Here is a 24,132-nt window from a genome sequence, read left to right on the forward strand (position 1 = left end):
TTAGGTCAGACAACCACAATTCATTAAGCATCTGCTTGACTGAAAGAATATTACAGTTGTAAGATTAAAAACTGTAAGGAATTAAGACTGGAAAATAGACTGTGGAACCAGGAAGAGAACTCAGATTTAACCCACAGATGACCCCCAGGACCTGTTTGTTCAGATGACGAGTCTAAAAGTATACAGGGAATATTCCCATTCAGTACAATTATTTGCCACAAGCCTTGACCCCAGTGACTGTCATGAAGTTGATCTGAATTGGCCCATTCTCTGATATAGTGACATTGCTTCTGTTGCCTCGATTGTGACCTCTGATTGCATGGTACCCTTAAGAGTTCTGTGTAATAAGCGTAACTCCTAGGTCTTAGTCAGGAAGGTTCATCTGCCTGCATAGATTTCTCAGTCCCCTTGGTTTGAATTACATATGCAAAGTATTCTTCCATGGTATACTACTGTGCTATTTCGAGTATATGCATTTCTCTAAGTATTTTTAAAGTAGAATGTCACAATTAGTGAAATATGCAAAAAAAAATTCTAAATGAGGAGTCACTATAATTTATTCATTCTTGGGGCAAAAATCCATTTATTTCCAAGCTTGGTACATTTTATAAGTTTATATGTATGTTATCAATTTCTTACTTATATACCTTTACCTATATATCTATGCCTCAGAGATGTATGCATACCTTTCCATCATCCATATCCTTAATCTTATCATTGTATTTGTAGGATATTGAGAACTGATGCAGAGAGATAATGTGGCATAATTTGATGAGGATCATGATTAGAAAAAAACATATAAAACGGGCAATACAGATATAAAAAACAGATATTAAAGTGTGCATCTTCACCACTATCACTATGGGAAAATTATTTTTTACTCAGAATTATCTCATTTTAAAAATCAGGAGTGTCAATCTGACTTTTTATAAAATTCAATAAAATAATGTAATATGAAATATATATATCACAACCATTGCTACATGAGTGTTTACTTTTCTGAGCCTCCCAAAGGAGGGAAATTAAGGAATACTGGATTGTTCCTGAATTCTTTTAACTAGAGCATAGGATAAAGAATTTTTTGTGCACAACAATCTGAAAAGAATAATTTACATCATTTTATTTATAGTTTAAAAACTAGCAGCATGATCATTTGGGGAAATTTGTTTTTCAGTGTGTATTTACCTTTGATTTGATTATTTAAAGTGAACAAGTTATAAATGGTCACTAGAATTGGAAATTTCCTCATTTTCATGCTATGATTTAGTGATCACCCATCAGTTTGATGACTTTCAAAGTTTATTTTAGCTTTTCAAGTGAAATATTACTCAAAATGCAATGTACTGTGTAACATTTTAAGAATGTATCTGCTCTAATTTGAGGAGTAGATCTCATCACATTAATTCCCATAGCAGGCACTGGGTGCTTTACAAACCATTCCATGCTCTCATAAAGCACAGTTTAAAACCAGTGTGACTTACCAAAAACAGTTTGTTTCTTTGTGCTTTCATTGTACTCAGATCATTGTAATTCCTACAGCTTAATACATTGAACTGTCAGAATCTCCTTGCCTGTCCTTCTAAGCCTTCCCTTGAAATCTGCAAAGAAGCCTGTGTGAACTCATTACTCTTGCATTCTGCATGCCAGTAAAGCCAGCATCACATGGGCAATATCAAGGTATGCTGTAAGCAGAGGCCATAACTAGACTCCTTTGGACCATACCTGGGGCAGTTAGAGTACCTGGCTGATTGAGCATGGTGAAGTGAATCTCAGAAAACCAGTTTCCCTAAAAGTGCTTGTTGAGCATGAGTCACAGAGACCGTTTCCTTAAATGAAAGTCAGACCCTTTTGTACACATGAGCCTAACATGGAAGAGTTCTTACTGACTCTTGAGATGTCTCCAGTACAGCATCTTTCTGTGCCAGTATGAAGTATTTGGTTTGTATTTAAATGGTGTTAATCTCTTTAGCAGTCACACTTTCTTTGATCTCAACTTATACGTGGTTCTTTCTAAGCCAAAATTTTTCTATTTTTTCTATTCTGTTTTTTACAACCTGACTCTATATTTGTAATTCTGACTAAAAGAAGCCAGCACATAGGGGCTGGGGATTTAGCTCAGCGGCATAAGCACCTGCCTTGCAAGCAGGTAGTCGTGAGTTCGATCCCTGGTACCGATAAAAATGAAAAAGACAAAAAAAAAAAAAAAAAAAAAAAAAAAAAAAAAAGAAGCCAGCACTTCTGATACTACAGTCTGAATGTTGGACTATATTGAAATTTTCTCTGCCAGATAAGGCTGCATCCTTAATCTCATTCTCCTGAAAAATCTCAGGACATAGACAAAACACAGATAAATTCTCTGCTAGGCTATAACACACATGCCCTTTAATCTAATTTCCAATGGAGTCCTTGTCCCCAACTGAAACTTCCCTGAGTTTGGTCTTCACTGTCTGAATTCCTATTATTACTGTGGTTTGAGCTTCAGCCACAATCACCCACCAAGCTCTGTTTACAGCATTGTGGGACATCTCTAGCCTGCTTTTCCAGCCTTTCTCAGCTCTCTGTACAGCTTCTGAACCAGGTAATCATTACAGTCACAGCATCAGGAACTTCACTGGCACCAGTTCTCTGTATTAGCTTTCCCCCTTGTTAGACTCACAACTTAAAAGAAGAAAGGCTTAATTTTGATCATCTTTTGGGAATTTTTGAATACACAGTAATATTTGGCTCCAAGCAGGAACACCGTAGTAGAAGGATGTGAGGGAGCAAAGCTGTTTAATCATGGCAGCTAGGGAGCAGAGGAACAGAAACAGAGAAGCATAGGGCAGAGAACATGTGCAATATTCAAATCTCAATAATGACCGTGTTCTACTATCTAGTAGCTATTTCTTAATCCAATGGAGTTAACATATAAGGATAAAGTCACTGGAACACATTATTTATCAGCAATCTCTGAATATCTCTGACATTATTAATGGAATATAACTTCCAAAAATGTCTTAGAGATTGTAACTAAGCCTTTATCAACGTTTTAAAAATGTTGTACTGTTATTGCCATAATACAGTAATTGAGGAAAATAAAGAATGGAAAAAGTAACAGAGGTAAAGGTACAAAAAATATGGAGTTAAAAAATTTGGTAAATTAAGAGAAATTTTGAAAGGAGAAATAAGAATAAAAAATAATGTTTTATAAGCATTAGAAAAACTTTATAAAAGTGTCAATACTAATCAGTATGTTAAAGTCACTATAAATACGTAGAAAACTCAGACATTTACTTAGAATACAACAAGTTAATATCTCAGGGACAATATATAAATTTTTCATTATAAAAGGGTTTCTTTAGAGGCTGGAAGTAATATTTGGATGTAGAGATAATATTGTAGCAACAGGTACATTTATTTTCTAAGTACATATTATATGACTGAATAGTCATATAAAACTATAGTGATTTTATATTAGCAAATGTATAAAATATGAATTTATAGATTAATAACTAAGGCAAAAATTAGTTTATATGTGAGTGAATAAGTTAAAAATTTAGCTTTTTTCCCACAAGTAATTGTTTACTCCTAAACCTTACATATGAAGTTATATGCCTATACTATCTATATTCATTCTCTGGTAGGAAGATTTTCTAAAAAGTGCATCTATTTTTCTCCAAATGACTTAGATTTTTTCTTCTTTATGGAAGAGTTATAATCCATTGTGTATAAATGCCACACTCCCTTAACCATTTATGTATCAATGGATATATATGCCACTTCCAAGATTTAATTATTACAAGTTGTGCTGCTATAAATTTGAGAATCCATGTGTGACTGTGATATTTTGACTTCAACTCTTTTGGGAAAATAATTACAAGTGGAATATCTCGGTCAAATGGAATTCCTAGCTTCTGTTTTTGTAGGAATCTTTATACATAGAGTTTACATTCCCACCAACAATGTACAAGGGTTAGTCCCCCACTCTGAAACCTTTTGTTATCATTTGATTTCTTTACTAAAGCCATTCTTTTCAGAGTAAGATAAAATCTCAATGTTGTTTTAAATTGCATTTATTTAACGATCAAAGGTGTTGGATATTTTTCATGTATTTATTGGCTATTTGTATTTTTTCTGTTCAGTTTAGTTACCTATATTTTGATTGGGTACTTGACTTTGGGGTTTCCAATTATTTTGAGGTCTTTATATATTCCTGGTATCAGTCTTCTGTGGCATGAGCAATCGGCAAAAAATTTTCCCCATCCTATAGATTGTATTTTCACTCTGCTGTCTGTTTCTTTTGCTGGCTAGAAATATTTTAATTTGATATGACTCCATATGCTGATTCTTGCTGTTATTTCTTGCACAATTAGGGTTTCATTCTGAAAGCCCTTGGGTTTGCTTTGTGTCTTCAAGAGTTTTGCCTGTTTTTTATTCCCACATATTATTTCTTTGATCTATTTTGATTTCAGTTCAGAGCATAGTGAGAGACATGGGTCTTGATTCAATCTTCTGTATGTTGATAGCCAATTTTCACAGCACTATGTGTTAAAGAGGTTATCTCTTCTTGTATATGTTTATGGCCCCCTGTCAAGTTCATATGGCTGAATGTGTCTATAGTTATTTCTGCATCCTCTACTCTGTTGAATTGATCCACATGTGTTTTTGTACCAGTACCATCTTGTTTTTATCATTGTAGTTTTATAATATAACTTGAAGTCCGTGTCCCTGGAATATTGAGATGTCCATATTTGACAAATATTACAGTATGTTCATCACATCAATATCACTCCAAGTCCTTAGTTTATGGTAGGACTTACTCTTGGTGTTATAATTCTAGTTTTTTGACACATGTTTAATAGTTTTCCCATCCTTAGAACCTGTGTTCTGCCTATAAATATTTTGTTCTTATCAAGCCTTCCAGTGATCTTTTTAATGCCTCCATAGTTTTGCCTTTTTTACCATAGCACATAGTTGGAATAATAAAAATTTTAATATTGGTTTCTTTCACTTAGTAATATGAATTTGAGAGTCCTCTATGTAGGCACATACTTGATAGCTCATTTCTTCTCAGTGACAAATCCCACTGTAAGGGCATATTAATTTATCCATACCTAATGGATACCTAACAAGGTATTTCCTAATATTTATACCTAATAAGGTATTTCCAAATTTTGGCAGTTATGAATAAAGCTGCTGTAAACATTCTTGTTCAAGTTTTTATGGATACACATGTTTTTAATTCATTTGGGTAAAATCAAGTGTTTTGCGATTTGTATGGTAAAAGTATGTTTTGTTGTACAAGAAACTGCCAAACTATCTTCCAAATTGACTGTACAAGCTTGCATTCCCACCAGCAATATGTGAATACCCTATTGAATTATTATTTTAAATTTTTTCTTCCTAATAAATGCATAGTGGCATCACATTATTGTTTGCAACCTCTTAATGATAACAGAGTGTTGAGCACATTTTCATGTATATATTTGCTATTGATATTTTTGATGTGGTACTTTTACAGATAATTTTCTCATTTTTTTCTTTTTTTCCATTTTTAAATGTAATTATTTAGTTTATTTTTGAGTCCTAGATTTGTTTGTATTTTGGAGTAACAATTCTTTACCAGATGTATCTTTTGCAAATATTTTCTCCTAATCAGTGGCATACTTTCTCATTTTTTTGCATTGTCTTTCATAGAGTAGAAGTTTTTAATTCTAACATGGCTGAGATTATCACATTTCTTTCATTGATTATGCCATTGATGGTACATCAACAAAGTTATAACCTAACTAAGGGCCACCTATATTTTCTTTGTAGAAATTTACTGTCTTGTATTTTAAATTTAAATCTGTGATTTGTTTTTAATTAACTTTTGTGAATGGTATGAGATTTGCCTAGAGTTTTTGTACATTTAAGATTGTGCAGTTGTTCCAGCACCATTTGTACCTTTATGGTGGTCTGTCCTTTTCTCACAAATAAATAAATCTTGAATGCCATGATGTGAGAAGTTTTTCTTTGTTATGACCCTCTGTTATGCTGCTTGAAAACGGAGTCAGCTGACTATGCACTGAAACTTCTATCAGGTTAATTTCCCCTAATAATCCTCTCTTCAAGTTCTGAGTATAGGATGCTTTATCCCATTAATGAGGAAACTTTTCTCATTGCTGAGACAAAATACCTGACACCTAAAGTTAAAGGGAGAAAGATTTATTCAGCTCACAGTTTGTATAGGTTTCAACTCATAATTGGATGGCTCCAAGGCAAGAGTGGCACATGGCAGAGGTGCCACAGTGCATGGCTGCAGAAGACAGCAAAAGTGCAAGAGAAAAGCAGAGAGAGACAAGACTCTTTCTGTCCATTATATTATATGAAGTCTACCTTTTATAGGACAACCATAGCACTGACACCCTTACCTTGATTGTGGGACTATGAATCAATTAGAAACTAGACTCTGCTACTAAACCCCATCTAAAAGTGTGTGATGCTTTGGGGGGACATCTATGTACAAACCATAACAACATATTTTAATAGAATGGAAGCGGGCCATTGTTGTGAATATACCTGACCCTGTGGCATAAAAGCATTTGGAACTGGTTTATGGGAGGAGTTTGGAAAGGTGTGGCAATGCCAGCAGGAGAAGTTACAGAATGCTACAAGCCAAACATATTGAAAGAGTCTGGTCAGAACTCAAAAGAACAGAATGATGCTTATGAAAATGAAGACAGTAAAGATCAGTTCCAGGAGGTTTCAGTTGGCAGCAAAGACTCCATTACAGTTTACTCTTTCATAGAAAATTTATTTACATTATGCTTGTGTTCTGAGATTTGATGGGAGACTGAGATTAAGAGCAGCATACTAATCTGGTGTATACCTTTAAATACAGCCCAGTGTTAAGGCTGTGGCATGGATACTGCTGCGGGCTTATAGGCAGTGCTGCAATGAGAATCAAAAGCAAATGTCACAGCCAAGTGATTTTAAAAAGTTTAAATTAAAACATAAAGGAAGCACTTGAGAAGTTGGGCCCAGTAAATTTTTGACTGAAGAGAGCTTGGTTACTGAAAAAATTAGTATTAAAAGCCAGGTATTTTATATTGGGACAATGGAAAGAGATGAATTGAGAACATCTGAGGAGTCAGCAAGACTCCCACCCTTCAAAGGCTAAGAGTCAAAAACTGCTCCCTCAACTCTGCTTTTCTCTCTCCGTTTCCTGGCTGCCAAGACAAGCAAGTTTTTTTCTGCCATGCTGCTACTGTTTTGGAGTCCAATGACCATGGAATGAGCCCTCTAAAAAATCATAAGCTCTAATATGCATCTCTTTTAATCCTAGGCTTTGGATATTTTGTCCCAGAAGTGAGGAAAATGACTAGGATACATGCATAACTGTGATAATATTTAATTTATAAATTGGTCACAGTAAGAAGTCAACAATAATAATTTACTAGAGACCTCAGCAGCCTAAGCATATTTTTTTTCTGTTCGTGTACCTTTGCAAACTTTTACGTTTTCACGTTAAGGAACCATTTCACTGTTTCCCTTTAGTCTATGCAAATTGTCAACATCACTGCTTTTGCAAAAGGGTCAATTTTAAGTAAAATAATGATTATTGGAGTGAAAGCACTGTGATACTCCAGCACTAAATCCGATAGCCAGATGTATGCAAAGTAATGAAGAGTGAGTACCATGTAGGGTATGCATGCTAACAAATGGACATTCTTCTCCTGGGTGTGTTGAAGTAGAACAGTTGAAGATTTCATCATGCTGCTCAGAATGGCAGGCTATTTATAGTTTACATAGTTTATTTTTGAAAATTTCCCTTAATGTTTTCAGACCACATTTGACCATAGGTAACTGAAACCACAGAAAGAGAAGCGGAAGATAAGGACAGAATGGGTTACGGTATAGGTGTATCACATGTCCCCTAAGGTGTTACCCACTCAGAAAAAGAAACTACACTGAGATTCTTGAAGAAGAAATTGAAAACCTTTCTCAGTTGAGACAGTTCAAACTTATACCTTTAAAATTTTCAATTAATACAGATTAAAGAATATGAACTGACCAATAAAAAACTAAATGTCTCAGTAACCAAGCCATAAGAATGAAAATTAACAGAAAAACAACCAGATCTGCACTTTAATCCAACAGATCTATCAAGAAACATAAAATAAGTACCTTTAGTTTGAATAAATGAAAATGTATTTGAAATGTAACAAAAACATAAACATACAATAAACTATAAAATTTTTAAAAATTGAAGAGTAATTTTTGAAGACTATAAATGAATAAACTAAAGAAACTTAGATTAATTGATGAAAAATGAACTTGGTCTTCTGGCATTGTGCACTATTTATATAAATGTAATTCCAAAATAAACACACTCTGTCTTTCATTGTTATTTAATATTATAAAGTTTATTTTTCTCATTACTCACATGACTTAAAATATTGGCATTTCCCTGTACATTTAAGCAGTTTTTTTTCTTAAGTTTGGAAAGTATATCAGGCAGTGCTCACTAGTAAAACTGATTAAATAGAAGATATATAAGAATGCTAACATTTACAAGGTAGGCTTCCAATGGCTGCCTGGAGTCAGGTGTGAAGAGTAAAAAAGGACCATCTGTACACTGAAGACCAGAAGGATCCAACTAAAGGTTGAAGGCCTGGATCTCATCAATGTGTCCTGTGTCCGTTCGTATCAGGAGGCCAGAGGATCTGCAGTGGAGGTCTGCAGGGAAGACTTCTCTGCTGGGAAGATAATGAGCCTGCACTCAAGACCAGGAGACAGTGTCCAAGAAGACCAAAGCTCCTCTAGAGAAACAGGAGCAAGCTTTCCTTTTCTATCTCACTTTTAGTCTATTCAGGCTGCAAGCCCATTGGTTGGTGCCACACACACCCAAGGTCTTCTTTCTTCAATAAATCCCTTCAGCCACACAGAGAAGTATGCTGACTCGGTGGTTGAGTGTTTGTTACTTCAGTTGACACTATCAGTTAAATATTAAGGAGAGCACTAACTCTACCTCAGATAATCATAAATTTATCAGTAGTCAACATTCATGGCAATGAGAAGAGCAAAAGTTCATCTCCGATTCAGAGGAAGACTCCTGACTGTCCTTTTTTGAATCTCATTCTTCTTGAATGAAAAAGAAAATGGCTAAGTTTTTATGTTACCTATAAAAAACGCATTTTAACTCGTTAATTTACCTGTGACTATAGTTGCAGCAAACACATAAAGTCAAATGCTCCACCAGCAGCCTCCTCTAATGAGGAAGTCTAAATACCTGTGTCTAAAAAGCTGATCTCTAAGGTCTATTTATAATTATTTCAGGTAGCTGTCATAGAAGAAAAGAACATAAGATGCTATTTGTTGAGCAACCAGAATATTATCTAAACTATCTTTACAGTATCCTTGAGAGAAAATATAATTATCCTCATTTGGGGAGAGCATAAAGCTAAAAGAATAACCAGAACCTACATGTTTTTGACTCTAAAACCAACAGAGTTTGAACTTTAATAAGAAACTGTATTTTCCCATGAAACTCCTTTAAATGTTGTATTTCTGAATATGGAAATGAATGACATTTTATAATGTTCTTAATATACCAGATGTAATAAGTAAAATAGAAGTTCTTTTTCTCATGCGGCTAACTTTTGGAAAATAATAGATAATTTTGAAATACAATTTCCATATTTGCTCTCATAGGAATTTGTAAATTCCCACTAAACCTATTCAGATGTTAAATTATGGGAATAACAAAAACACAATAAAAGTTCTAGCCGTAGAAGATTATGTATGAATTGGTTAAAACTGAAATATTCCGTAACTTTATTTTTTCAATGGTAAGTACTTTCTACAGGACATTTTTTTCTACACATTTTGGAGTATGAATAAATAGATGACTATTTAGAGCATATTTCTTGCCAGTGCTTACTAAAAATTAAAATAATTTTTGGCTATGTGTCTCTCTCTGTTGCGGAATTATTTTTAAAAATGTGGGTTTTATTTGTTTGTTTGTTTGTCTTTTTGAGACAGGGATTCACTACACCGTTCAGGCTGGCCTTGAGCTCACTTTGTAGTCCAGGCTGGGTTCAAACTCACAGAAATCCTCCTACCTCAGCCTCTCAGAATGCTGAGATCACAGGTGTACACCATCATGCCCAGCCTTTAAATTTAAATGAGTTGTGCCTTATTTTTTTATTTGATTTTTCTAATAAGTAAAACAATTTTATTAAGAGAATTTTTTAATTGAACACTCAATATCACAGCAAATACTGCATAGAAATTTGTTTAGATTATCTCTATAGGCAGCTTCATTATAGACTAAATTCTAATAGCAGAAATAGGTCATTTATTCCATATTCAAAACTGTCATCATACTGGAAGTGTGGAGGGAGCAGTTGTCCATGGGCATTGTGTTTCTGAATCATGTGGGGTGTGATACTAATTCCTTACAGCTCCAAACGTATCTTTCCAAAAATACTCCCACTTCAGACAGTGTTAGAGGTTAAGTATCTCCTCAGAAGCAAAGGACAAAAAATTAAAACAAAATTTTAAAAACATTTAAAAATAAATTAAAAAAAATAAAAAAAATAAAAGGAAAGGACAAACTTGCTTGCTATTCGGTATAATTAAGTCTGCTAAGGCAAAGAGCAGTTTTGTTTACAGTCAATTATAAAAGATTTGAATCCCGTAAGTTCTAGGCTTGGGATTTCTCAGCTGTGATACAAACCAACAAATACATGGTTTCTATCAATTTCTCACTTCACTTTTGTTGAAATTGAAGGGAAGGGGATGAACACGATTTACTGATGCTCATGTTACTGACTATTCTGTGAACAGGCCTTTTGCTTATTTTGAGAATCTTTTATCTTCTCCCTGAATTCATAAAAGTATGTCAGGTTGTCTTCTACCTGAATGTAGGATAAATTTTAGACTTTTAGGGTTTTTAATATTGAAAAATGTCTTAAATTTTGTAACACATGTGCCAATAATAAATGCATGTAACTATATGATGAATCTTTCTTATTCTGTGGGCTCTTTAAATTTGTCGTTGTTTTTTGGACATTTATTTATTATATGGCCTATTTTTAAGCTTGTTTCATCTTTTTTATTGATTCATTTTACAGAATGCTATTAGTAAACAAAGTTGCAAAATTATGCTTTATATAGTGAAAAAGCATTACTTCACAATATTTTAGATCTATAATAATATTTTAAATTTGTCTGGTGAAAGGTATGATTTTTTTAAAACAGACATCTTGTACATCAGCAATTACCTCATCCCTGAAAATGTGCATTTTTCTATAGCAGAGAGAAAGTCTTGGGATTATACAAACCTTTGCTCAGAAGTCAAAATGTGCTTTTTCAATATGTGCATCTACCAGTAATAAAAATGAAATAGTAGTCTTTGTATTTACAATAATAAAATGATTTCATATTTTTGCTTCACAGAATATCAAGGTATATATTATTCCTATTCCAAGTGATAGAAGTAAGATTTAAAATGAGAACAGCTAATTTTTCTCAATCTTTGTCCAGTTTGTTGTCTACTACACATGCCTATATTAAATTTGGACCATTCAAAAAAGATGGGCAAAAACTTGGTATATATTTGTTGTGTGGCGAAAGATACCAGAAGTTATCTGATTTTCCATTTTCCGCGTGAATTGAGAATATGCATGTTATTCTCAACCAGACATAAAATGTTTATTAAACTTGAACAAATTCTGGCTTTAGGTCAGATCTCAACGTTTTTCTAAAGATTAAAATCTTGGCGTAGTTGATGTTCAGACTACAGTACTATTAAATTATAAACCAATTGTACTAAGTTAACTAGAAAATTTCTTACTTGATTATAAATTAAGTGTTTAAAAATCATGGGTAGCAGAAATTGTTGTTTTTGAAGGAATTAAACAATAAATTTCATATTATAAAAACAATATTTGAGGAAATTGCAAAATATATGGTGCAATGAACCAATGAAGCCAAAATTATTTTGAAGATATTAATAAATGTGTTATTCCCCGTAAGATTGATTTTGAAAATTAAGAAAAAGCACAAGCAACCAATAACAGAAATATAAAATAATAGGATAATACATAACCCAGACTTTGATACACAATCAGATAAAAATAATAACTTTATGGCAATACATTTGAGAGTTTGGAAGAAATGAGACAAATTTCTATGAAAATATAACTTACTAAAACTGACCTTAACCCAAATCTTAAACTTGATCAGAGGAGTAAGTGATTAGGATGAAAAAAATGTTGCAACTTTATAATAATATTTTAAATTAAATTACTGTATGCAAAAATAAAATAGGTAGACATAATGGAAAAATCAGTAAGACTTGGTAGACATATATGCTATGAGGATTTGTCATACTTATGTAAAAGTTAGGATTCCAGTGATATCAAAGAATGTCTGAGTACTTCATGCCTCTAGGATTAATGAGTTAATATGATACCGCTTATTGGCTTCTGTTGAAATAAAACTAGTAAAAAAATTAAACCTGTTGTTTAACCGTTGTCTAAGTAAGTATATGTGAATATGTAAATCATAGATGTTCTTTTATCAAAGAATACATTTTAGGGAGGTCAGGAACCGGAAGCCTAACACTGTACAAAAAATAGATGACAGTAATATTTACGTGGTCAGTATGACCATACTATTCTGAAAATCAACTGATTCACATGATCATTCTCCAATATTTTATTGTGTAGACCCTGGTTTGGATGACCTTCTGTGTTAACACTCCCTGAGGGAGTCTAGGCTAGGTAAAGGAGTATTTTCCAAGCATAATTAAATTGAAAGGGTAAAACAGGAAAGAATCACATGAATGGAACCTCCTTCATGGTTATTATGAAGAAATTCCTAAAAATTATTTGAAGTAACTTAACATCACTTATGACCGTATGACCTCTTGTCTCTTAGAAATAGATTTTTCATTATAAAACACATACTAAAATTCTTATATATCATAAAATAAAATACATTTCATTTAAAAATTCTGTTACACGTTTAGAATTTTGCTCCTAAATTCACCCCAGAAATCTGGACTGTTTATGTGATAAATTCTTTAATATTTCCATCCTTCCAGTGAACCCTTAGAATCTTTAAGTTAGGTTTAATTTAGAAACTCAAGACAGCCTTACATAAGTAAGTCTTGGTCTCATTTTTTTCTTGAAAAACAAAAGCAATATGGCTGCAGCTATCGAATTCTTCCTGTATATTAGGCATTATGTATATTCATTTTATATTATACTCAAGAGGAAAATGCTAAGACACAGGTAAGGTAAATAATGTGTGCAGCATTAAACAACCAACTTATGCTCAAATTATTTACTAAGAAGTACTAATACGGATGAAGTACAGCCCCTACTTTTTTATACCAGACTAATTCAGAGTTCCTTCAATAGAAAATAAAGTGGTGTGCCATATTCAAGGGAAACAATAGAAAACAGTTTTAAAATCCTATGACTACTAGGAAATTCTGAAAATAATATCCATTGACACATATTGGCATTAGCTGTACTTAGAAATAAATAAATGTTAGACACGAGATACTATTTAAATGTTCATTGTTATTGTATCACCCTGTTAAATTTTATGTCCAACATAAGAATGTCACTTATCTCATTTACTAATCCCAGCTCTGGTGACAGAAAACATACAGACATGTTCCATGTTCACTGATACATGACATGAGCAATGTAGGATTTTTTCTTTTTAGTTATGTAGCTATAATGGAAGAAATTAAATGATTGTCTTTATGTAATATTTGACACTGCACTCTAAAAGTATTATTAATGAGATACAGCTTCATTGACCAACACAAATGTTAAAACATATTGCCTATCAATGTAAGTATGCCTAAGCTGAATAACAGAGAGATTATTAAACTCATTTAGTAAACACTATCACATTCATTTTGTTACAAGATTATACCGTTATTCTAATCATTCTGATTCACTTAAATCAAGCAATTATATAATATCAAAGAAAAATACACTTGCAAAATCCAAATCTGCTGAAGCAGATAATATGTAAGTCACTGTTTTTGAAATATCACTCATATATCTACCCTCTAAACAGACAAATTTTTAAAATTAATTCAAATGTCAGAAACTAGAAAGTATCTCATTCTCATATTTGTTTTTGCCTCTCTGCCCTAGAACACAGTGAAAAATGTAAAGCAGTGATTAATACCACTGTTGGCCTTTGACCTTACATTTAGCTTTGGCTCTCTTCCCAAATTTTCTTTTTTGCAACATTGGTTACAACAATCCCCTTCTTTATTCACGAAGTCATTTTTCCTTGGTGATCAGTTGCTTATATATATATTTAAATATATTGTTAAAGGATAAGGATGTTGTTTGTCACACACACATGGCTCTCAGAGAGTTACTGCTTTCATGCCAGTACTGTCAAATTTCCAACAGCAGATTGGATTGGCTAAGGAAGAAGCCATAAACAGTCTATCAGCAAGTATTTATACAGATGTTAATGAAATTAAAATTCTCTCAGGGTAGAATTTATGCCAAATTCCAGTTTTGGTTCTTTATTTGTGAAGTGTGATGCAATAACTTCTTCTAATAAACACATAGAGAGCACTCATACTTTATAATATAATTAAAAGTTTAGTATTTCCAGCATAAGACACATTGAACTTGCCATTTGTGAAAGTTACCAAAAATATTTTCCATCACATCTTCAAGCATTTTACTCAGCTAGTTTTTGGTAAAGAAATGAACTCATCTCTATGCATGAAACCAAGAATATTTGAAAATAGTCACAGGAAAGTTGCCATATGTATTAAAAATATAAATACTTAGCTTATTTTTGTGTGTCTTACATGATAATTGAAGGTTAATCTCTCAGTATAGGATATTATGCTATACTGGAAATTTAGAAAATTGTTTTATTGAAAGCATATGGGTTTTATGAGCACTTTTATTTTGCTTTTCATGAAGAAAGGAATAATATTTCCATTAATTTAGAAAGTACTTCATTTCTTCCTGAGAGTTTCTTAAAGTGGCAGCCCTTTCATCCAGGACTGTGCATCTAGTTACCACATTATCAAAGAGTAATTTTTGCTTTGGTTCTGTGTTTTAACTTGCTATCTTCAATTGTCAGGTTTTATTCTAATCTAATTCTGACTTTTAAAGCTTAAGTTCCTATTATAATGATATTATAATAATGTTTAGACATGTGTTATCCTCTGTAATGCATAGGTTTATCTTCATGTTAAAAACCTCTACAGTTCTTTTTGCTGAAGAAATGAACAACATTATCCAATTGTAATAATTATTCCTTTATTTCAGCAACACTTATTGGATGTTATACTATTTTTTACCATTTAAAAAGCATAGAAGGCAAAGCCCACACATATGTAGAGAAGTATAATGTAATAAATGCTGTTGTGTCATCTTTTTAGGGTCCTATGGAGTGAACATCCCTCCACTAAATTCAGTAAGGAATATCCTGCTCACAGATCAGGAATTTTACTCACAAAGAATGTAATTTCCAAAGTAAAACATGAAAACCTGAAACAGGAATGCCATTGGTGAAGTGGGTAATCTCAGACATAGAAAGCTGTATAAGCAAAGTGTGTGGACAAAGGAAGTGTGTGCGTAACACTATAATACATCTAGGACACTAAGACAGGATCTTAATAGGTGCATCTGAAGGCGTGAAACAAGACCCTGGTGTGTGAAAAACTTTGAACTTAATCAAAGGCAGTGAAGAAACAAGCATTTTCTCTGTTGGCTTGCAGAATCTGTGGGATACATAGAAAGACTTTGGATATTTGTCTCAGGGAAGATAACAATGATTGAAGAATGTGCAAGGACAGGGCTAGTGCACTCTAAGAATTAGAAAAGGCCAAATTAGAACTCCAGAGATGATTCCTAAGAAGAATGGATGACAAGAGAACCGAAGCTCTTGCAAGACATTGTAGAGCTTGGTCAAAAGATGGGAGAAACACAAAAAAGAATATAATGAAACAAAATTTAGAGGAAGCAAACCTTTCAAGAAAGAAGGAATGGACAGCAGGGTGTAACACTGTGAAGGAAACTGGCAACATGGTAACTTCAAAAAGCCCTAGATTTTAACAGTATGGTGATTTTATGTATACTGTTCCAGTGAAATAATACCAAGAAGAAACCATATTGCAGAGGTCTTTAGATCCCACGAATGGCAAGTGAGATCATCTACTAGTGCAATGGCAAGCAGAAACACTGAAAAACACCCAGCATTTGGAGGGAGATTTATTTTACATCGATGGGAACTGATTGTATAATTTCCAAAATACCAGGCCCAGATCCTTGGAAGTACAATGGAAACTAAAGTTAGCCCAGAGAAAAAAGGAAACTATTTTTACCCGTAACAAAGAGTTTGTGAATGGTTAGTTAAAATCACGAAGAGATAAACCTGAATATAGTAGTTCATTAGAAAGCATGAGAAAAGTTTTTCACAACATATAACCCCAAATAAATACTTACTAGTATGGACTTGTTCTGTTTTACTAGCAGAAAGACATGTGTTAAGACTATAATTAGATAATATTGGTGTCAAATATTAACATCTTTAAAGTTTTAACATACTAGCATTAGAATGTTTAACAAATTATTAAACTGAAATTCTAACAAATGAGCAACTTCATACAGGTCACAGAAGATTAGTGGAGCTTTTTCAAAACTATTTGTGAATACATATTGTACCAAGTTTTTCAAATTATTATAATGTTAGACATAGTAGCTTCAATTATATATTTAAAATGAGTTTAGTTGTATAATCACAAATTTATAGTGTTAGCAAGTATAAAATCCCAAAATATATATTTAAGATGAGATTTCTATTAAATATAATGTATTAGTTGTAACATGAGCTGAAAACCTAAAATAGGAAAAATATATGTAGTTACATTGTAAACTGAAAACAAAATAAGTTTATGCAAAATAACTAATGTTATTGAATAGCTGTATTTAGATAGTGGAGTTGTTATATATTTTGTTTCCTTTGAATTTTTAATTTCTGAATTGCTTATAATAGAAATTATTGTTTTAATAATAAATTTTTAACAGTTTATTTAAATATTCCAGGTCACTACTAGTCCTCTTACAAATGTGCTAAGAGAAAGACTTTAGCTTGTCTCAAAGATAATTTTACTTTCTACTTCTCAGTGACAGGAGCAATGTTGAAATGGTTTGTCTGGGATGGAATCGTTTCCTTCAGTATTTGAACTGTGGTAGTTTTAACTACATCACCTTCGCCCCATGCTTGTTTTGTTTCTTACACTGAGATCTTTTCAAAATACTGATCCATGACTTAGGGACAAAACTGTTACTGTGTATTGCACAACTCCAGTGAAATCTCTCCTCTTCTTTCAAGGAATTGTTTAGAACCTTGGTTGTACTCTAATGTAAAAGTGCTTAGTGTTTATGAAGTGTTGTTGGAGATGTAAAGAAAACTTTCCAAAATGAGTGCTTAAAATTTCCTATTATTTGAGGAATAATAGCTTTAGATCTTCTCTAAATTTCTTGTAGAATTCAGCAGTGAATCCATCAGGATTTCTTTGTTGGTAAGATTTCAATTATATCTTCAGTTTCATTGACTGATATTGGGTTAATTAGAATTTTCATACCTTTTCATTCAGTTTTGGTAATTTATATGTATCTAGCAGTCTGTCCGTTTCTTCATGGTTTTCCATTTGACTAGAGGTTCTCAAAATACTTATGCAAGATTTTCTGGATTAACACTGGTCCTTTATGATATCATCCTTTTCATTCCTAATGGAATGAATTTGAATCTTTTATTTCCCTTTTTTTGATACTGTCAGATAAGGGTTTATCAATTTTATTCAGTCTTTTAGAGAACCAGCTTTTCAATTCGGTGATTCTTTGTACTATTTTCTTCGTCTCAATAGCATTAATTTCTGCTCTGCTCTTTGTAATTTCCCCACTTGTATGAGATTTGGGCTTTACGTGTTCTTCTTTTCCTACAAGTTTAAGGTTCAACACTGGGTTGTTTATTTGTGCTCACTCTGTTTCCTGACAGTTCACCTCTATAATTCCCTCTATGTACTGCTTCATTATGTCCAGTTCTGATATGATGTGTCAGAATTGTCATTTAACTGTAGATATTGTTTAATTTATTCTCTAATTTCTTCTGTCATCTATTGGTTGTTCAGGAGGGTGGTGTTTAATTTCCACGTTTAGTTCATGGTTTCAAATTTCCAATTTTATTGTACCATGTTCTGATAATATGAATGGAGTCATTCCTTCCTGATGAGTTAAAAGCATCATATCACAACAAAATATGCACACCCATATGTATAGCAGGACAGTTTGTAATAACTAAATCTTGGAAACAGCCAAAATGTCTAATAACCAATGAATGGATAAAGCAGATGTGAGGTTTTTAAAAATATAAAATGGAATACTATTCAACCATAAAGAAAGCAAAACTTGAGACATTTCTAGGTAAATGGATGTGCCTTGGGACTATACTCTTAATTGAAATAACTTGGACATATTTGTATGAGTATCACATTATCTCTCTGATGGGAGAAGCTGAAAGTATAAATAAGGACCAAAACATATAAATGATGTGAAATAGGAAGAAGTAGTTCAAATAGGAAGGGGAACTAGTGAGTGGGGAGAAGGAAGGGAAGGAATGGAAAATAAAAATTTGGGAAAAGGAAAACTGGAAACCAAGCATTTATAAATAAGAAAGGAGAGAGGGGTTGAAGGGGAAGAAGGTGAATGGGAAAAAAGGCATCAAAGTATATCATATACAGGTACAAATTCCCTATGATGAATGTGATCATTATGTATTTGTAAATTGTACCTATAGAATTAGGAAAAAAAATAAAATTATGTATTGTAAGTATATGTCACCATTTTAAAAAACAGAAAGCCAAGATTTATGTTTGTTTTAACTAATGGTACACTTATTAATGATGAATTTTCTGCAGGGTGGGCTCAGTTGATTATCAGAGCACAGATTCCTTGCTGTTTTCTGTCACTGACCTGTCACTCAGCAAAGAGTCTGGTCAAGCAAAAAAGGTAGTGATTGGAGAGCTAGGACTCTGCAGAGGAGAAACTTGGTGCTGTGCGATAACTGAGTGTGGCACCTCTAAATCTTCCCTTTGAGTGTGTAACTTGGTTTCTATAGACTTAGGAAGTTACTTATCAGAACTGCCTCTGCTCCTTGATTTAGTGGTCAGACCAGGCATGGGAGGTAATGGTTTCTCTAATTGTTCCTCTGGTCAGCTGTGGAAGAGTTGCCTTAAGCGCTGCTCCCAATGGTTGTGGCCACTTTTGAAACAAAGTTGTATACAAAGAAAAAGAGAATTTAGAGTTTAAGAAAACAAAGTTTTAATTTTCCCAAAAACTGAGTCCAACATCTCTTTGAATTGAAAACAAGTCATTTCACTGATTAGTTATGCAGAAAAAAGATGTTTTAGATGTATTATGTTCAGTATGTTTACAATGACACAAGATTAACTTGGTGTACATGCGGGAGTATATATGTGCATACACATGTGCCTTCAAAATATGCTTTATAACATGATTCATTTCTTTGCAAATATATTGACTTCCTACAAGCAGGTATAGTGAAATAGTATTTCAAATGAAGCCTGACATTTTAAAAAATCAGGTTTTAAATCATTTTTATGAATTTAATTACCATGAGTCGTTTTGAAGAGGTATATTCCTGTCATATACAGTCACCCAGGCCTACAGAGCTAACAAGTACCTACATATGGTCAAGAAAGAAGGATTTAAAACAGACAGTCCTTGGTGTGTCACTGAGCTAGAACCAATGTCAATCTGATGGAGGTTTATTTCACACAAATTGTGTGTGTGTGTGTGTGTGTGTGTGTGTGTGTGTGTGTGTAGAAATGTATTATTTGGATGTAGGGCTTGAGTTAAACCTGTTATTTTAGTTTACACAAACCAAGCTCAGTTTTAAATGCTATTGAAATCCTGTTTCAAATGTGCTCAGTATGATCTACAGTTCCAGTGTATGGGTAAGGCTGGTAACAGCTAGACTGGAAACTAAGCCTGAAGAACTTGACAGCAAACATACATTCTTTTTATATTAGAATTTGTCGAACAAAAATCTTCAAGTACTTGAATTAAAACACAAAATTTTTAAATGATGGTTTCATAAAACATTTATTTTTCAAATAGATGGGTTTGAAACTCAAGCAGAAAAAATACTCAATTTTTAAGTGCCTGAATCTATTTTACTTTGGATGATTTAGTCACCATCAATTGGTAATTTTTTCATTCTTAAGATGAAATTGTTTCTCTTCACTGAGTTATATACCCAGAGTTTATTTCCTCAAATAATAACCTTCCTATGGGTCTTCTCCAGGGAAGGAAGAAGACTTAATCTACAAAGATACCGCTGCAAGTGAAAAGTTAGAATGGAATAAGGCATATACATACCAGTGGCTTCACTCACAGGCTGGAGTTCATGAAACAACCAGTTCCAGAAATATGAAAAGGTGAGATCATTTCCTTTAAATTAGATTTTTGTATTGTAAACACATCTTGGAAAGTGAAACCTGGGCTAATAGTGCTAACACAAACATGATTTTATAGCCAAGGGCCAATACACTAAATTGCTAGGTTATAAACCGGCCTTTCATAGAAAAAGGTTTAATTGATCCTTATATATATTTCACCATAAAGTGTTTAGGAGGAACTCTATTCTGTAATGCTTAACACCAACAGTTAACTCACACAAATTATTCTACATTAGACAATGAAACATGAAAGTATACAGCAAATGTTGTCTGTATTTTCTTTATATTATTTATACATTTGATAGTTAAAACTGTAATTTACGGGGTGGGGATTTAGCTCAGCGGCATAAGCGCCTGCCTTGCAAGCAGGCAGTCGTGAGTTCGATCCCTGGTACCGATAAAAAGGAAAAAGACAAAAAAAAAAAAAAAAAAAAAAACTGTAATTTAACGTACATAAATTGAATTTCTGTGTATGATATATATCCATTCTGTTTCTTTCAAAATATGGAACTTATATGAAAGTGTAAATGAAAATAAAATTAAGACATTTTGTAATTTAAATTGTGCAATAATTTTTGGGAACAAAGAGTAAAAATGAAGCCATAAATGCTTGAGGAATTTTATTTTCAAATCTTTAAAGTGATGGAAATTATTTTATGTTGGTACTAATAAATTTAACTTAATTATTAACATAGCATCCTTATGATTATAAATAAATGGAACAGAATCCATCATCTAACATTTGTATTAACCAAATATAATTGCAGTAGTATAGATATTGCACACAGAAAATTAGAAGCAAAGTTTTTCAGGATGATTTTTAGATATGTTTTGATGTTTAACAGTATCACTAATAAGCTGAGGGTTTAGCTCAGTGACATAAGCACCTGCATGGCAAGTGTGAGGTTGTAAGTTTGATCCCCATTAACAAAAAACAAAAAAAAAAGTGTCACTAATAAATGATCTATATTTAAGTATGTAAAATGATAAACAATTAGTCATGTGATTTTTGTTTTGGAAATATAGCAACTAAAAGCATATTCTAAGAAAAATTGTGCAGCTGCTTCTGTCAATGCTAGTTAAATAAGTGTTCATTATATGTGTTTGTGTAATGCACTAAGTATGTACTATAGCTATTTTAAACTAGTAAGCTTTACCCTTCTCAAAAGACAACTAAAATACAGTATATAACTAAATGTATACAAAGCACTGAACTTTTTCTATAATTTATCAATTTTCACGATTAATATTTTCAGATCCTTGCCATTTGATGTGTTTTTGTGTGATAAAGAAGGGCAGAATTAAGGTCATGTAGAAAATGAAATTTTAAAGTAACTATGGAAAGATGTAAATGTGTATTTACATTGCATAGACCTAATTTAAAAGCCTATTATCTCCATTTAATTAATCATGATATCCCAAATTTTTCACTTGGGCATTTTTTCATATCTTCTCATACATTTTCTATTGTAATCTGTTCTTTCTTTTTGTTACTATGTAGCGATCACTTCTTACCTGAGTTAGATCCAGATGTACTTAATGGTGGAAGAGTTCAACTTGTGGTAAGAAACGTGTTTAAAATTATAGAAAAATGTTACAGAAGAGCAGTGCACAATAAATGATACTATAAATATGCTCATAATTAGTTTAAACTATAAAAATATCACAACTTTGGGAGCAATTTCAAAATACTACATTGAAATAATACCAGGTTTTCTTGATTTATAAATTTACAATATGATGTTGCTTCAAAAATATTAATTGTATTTGACACATAAAAGTACTAGTGTACTACCACTTTGAAATAAAATTAATTGGATGGAAATTGCTTAATGAAATATATTTCTTGAAAATATTAAGAGAGTAGAATTTGTAGACTCCAGGGCATCTTCACAACTCAAATCAACCCATATAAAAAATAAGTATGTATGTTTAAGTGTGCAAGATAGATAACCATACTAAGTTTGTTAGGTCATCAAACAATGGTTTGTACTGTCATTGTCTGATTGTCCACTTTTTATGCTTTGATTTTGTGAGTTGAGCAACCACTTCTAAGATAACAATAGGTAATTTATCAACTAGTGATTTCTTACTGTTTTGTTTTGTTTGAAATTCTGTATTATATCTATCTTTTTTCTGTTTTGCTTTTTTTCCTCTAAATAAAGAAGAGTAAATGTGAGCTTCATCACTGGAAGTATTCTAGAGTGAACTAATACTTACTCTAAAAGGTATATAATTGGAGCATCAAGGGAAACCAAATTCTGAACTCCAGACAATTGCAGCGAATGTTCTTTGTTGAATTCAATTGTATCAGGTGCTAGTAGAAGGAAGACTGTGGAAGCCAAGGCAACCACCAATATAAGATCTAGAAAAAAATGGATCCCACAAAGTGAGAACTGTGGGCCTCTCAACAGTGACAAAACTGTTTATCTTCTTTGGTAGGTAAAGATGGATATCTCAGGTGACTGACACTGTAACACCTTCCATTTATAACAAACATCTAGTACCCCCTTGCTCAGATTCTACCTTTGCCAAGGAAATTTAGTTTGCCATGTAAAATTTCAAACAACGATAATGTATTTTATGTAAATGTGTATTACAGTGTCTAGTTCAGTTATATTAATCATTTTTATGAAAAGTTTGTTCAAGGAGTTTTCCAGGAAGTGAAAAAATTAAAAAACAGGGTAACAACTAGCTAAAACTTATGTATTTATAAAGAATATAGAATTTGTACAGATTCAGAATAACAACTCATCAACTAATTGCATTTTAATACAGATCCCTCTGGGAGAGTAGCATGCAGAATACCCAAGGAAAAATGGTTTTTCTGGCTGTTAACAACCAAAATATTATTGACGACACATTGGCACAGATTGAACAGGTCTCATTTTAGAGCCATAATAGTGAAAACAAAATTGCCACGGAATGTCATGATAAAAGAAATGTTTAATTATTATACATCTAAAAATGAATGAAAATCTGTTAGGCTATGTAAGAAGTGGTTTTAGGAGTTTAATCCTCTGCCATTAATCCTCTTTTACCCTAACACTCAAATTATATATATATATATATATATATATATATATAGCAATAATAAATGCCTCTTTTCAAAGATACAAAAGCCATGTAAATTGGAGTGGAGCAGAACCATGCAGAGGAGACAAAGGAAGAGACTAGTGACTTAGATCAGAATGACACTGGGATGCTGGAAGGCTCAGAGTGGTGGTGTTACAGGTTTAGGGAAGACAAGCTCTCACTTTCCACCTATGCCAGGCAAGGAGAGACAGATGATCTCCAAATTGGAGCCCAACCACCATGAAGAGGAAGACGAAAACAAGTGACTGAAACTGTTGCTTAAGAAGAACCCTGAAGATACCTAAATCCCTCCCAAAATAAAAGGAAAGTCATAAAAGGGACCTAATGCTCTAAAGATTAGATAAATACACAAATTAGCCACCTGTAATTCTAGATTTTTGTAAAAATCATTGAAATGTAGGCCTAGGCTGGATACAATAAGAGAGAATTAGTGAATTCGAAGATTACCTACAAAGAACCAGCAAATGAATTGGCAGTGATTTTGTATCAGAAACAATGCAAAACTGCAGTGAATTGTTTCT

At 32.7% G+C, this 24,132-nt stretch overlaps 1 protein-coding gene across 6 annotated transcripts in view; it reads left to right on the forward strand.

Moving 5' to 3' along the window:
- LOC100732229 (ALX homeobox protein 1) overlaps window positions 1-24,132 on the forward strand; it is a 233,469-nt gene that overhangs the window by 142,468 nt on the left and 66,869 nt on the right. For 5 of the 6 annotated variants that reach the window (XM_063255232.1, XM_063255230.1, XM_063255233.1 and 2 more), the window contains 2 exons: window positions 20,362-20,494; window positions 22,017-22,077. In XM_063255232.1, the coding sequence (XP_063111302.1) occupies window positions 20,362-20,494; window positions 22,017-22,077 (194 nt within the window). Of the gene's footprint in view, window positions 1-20,361; window positions 20,495-22,016; window positions 22,078-22,680; window positions 23,561-24,132 lie in introns of those variants that run through there. The other variant, XM_063255236.1, reaches the window with a different exon arrangement.

The sequence above is a fragment of the Cavia porcellus genome, unplaced genomic scaffold (assembly GCF_034190915.1).
Source record: "Cavia porcellus strain 051 isolate PalLab524CR breed Dunkin Hartley unplaced genomic scaffold, mCavPor4.1 scaffold_8, whole genome shotgun sequence".
Classification (NCBI taxonomy): domain Eukaryota; kingdom Metazoa; phylum Chordata; class Mammalia; order Rodentia; family Caviidae; genus Cavia; species Cavia porcellus.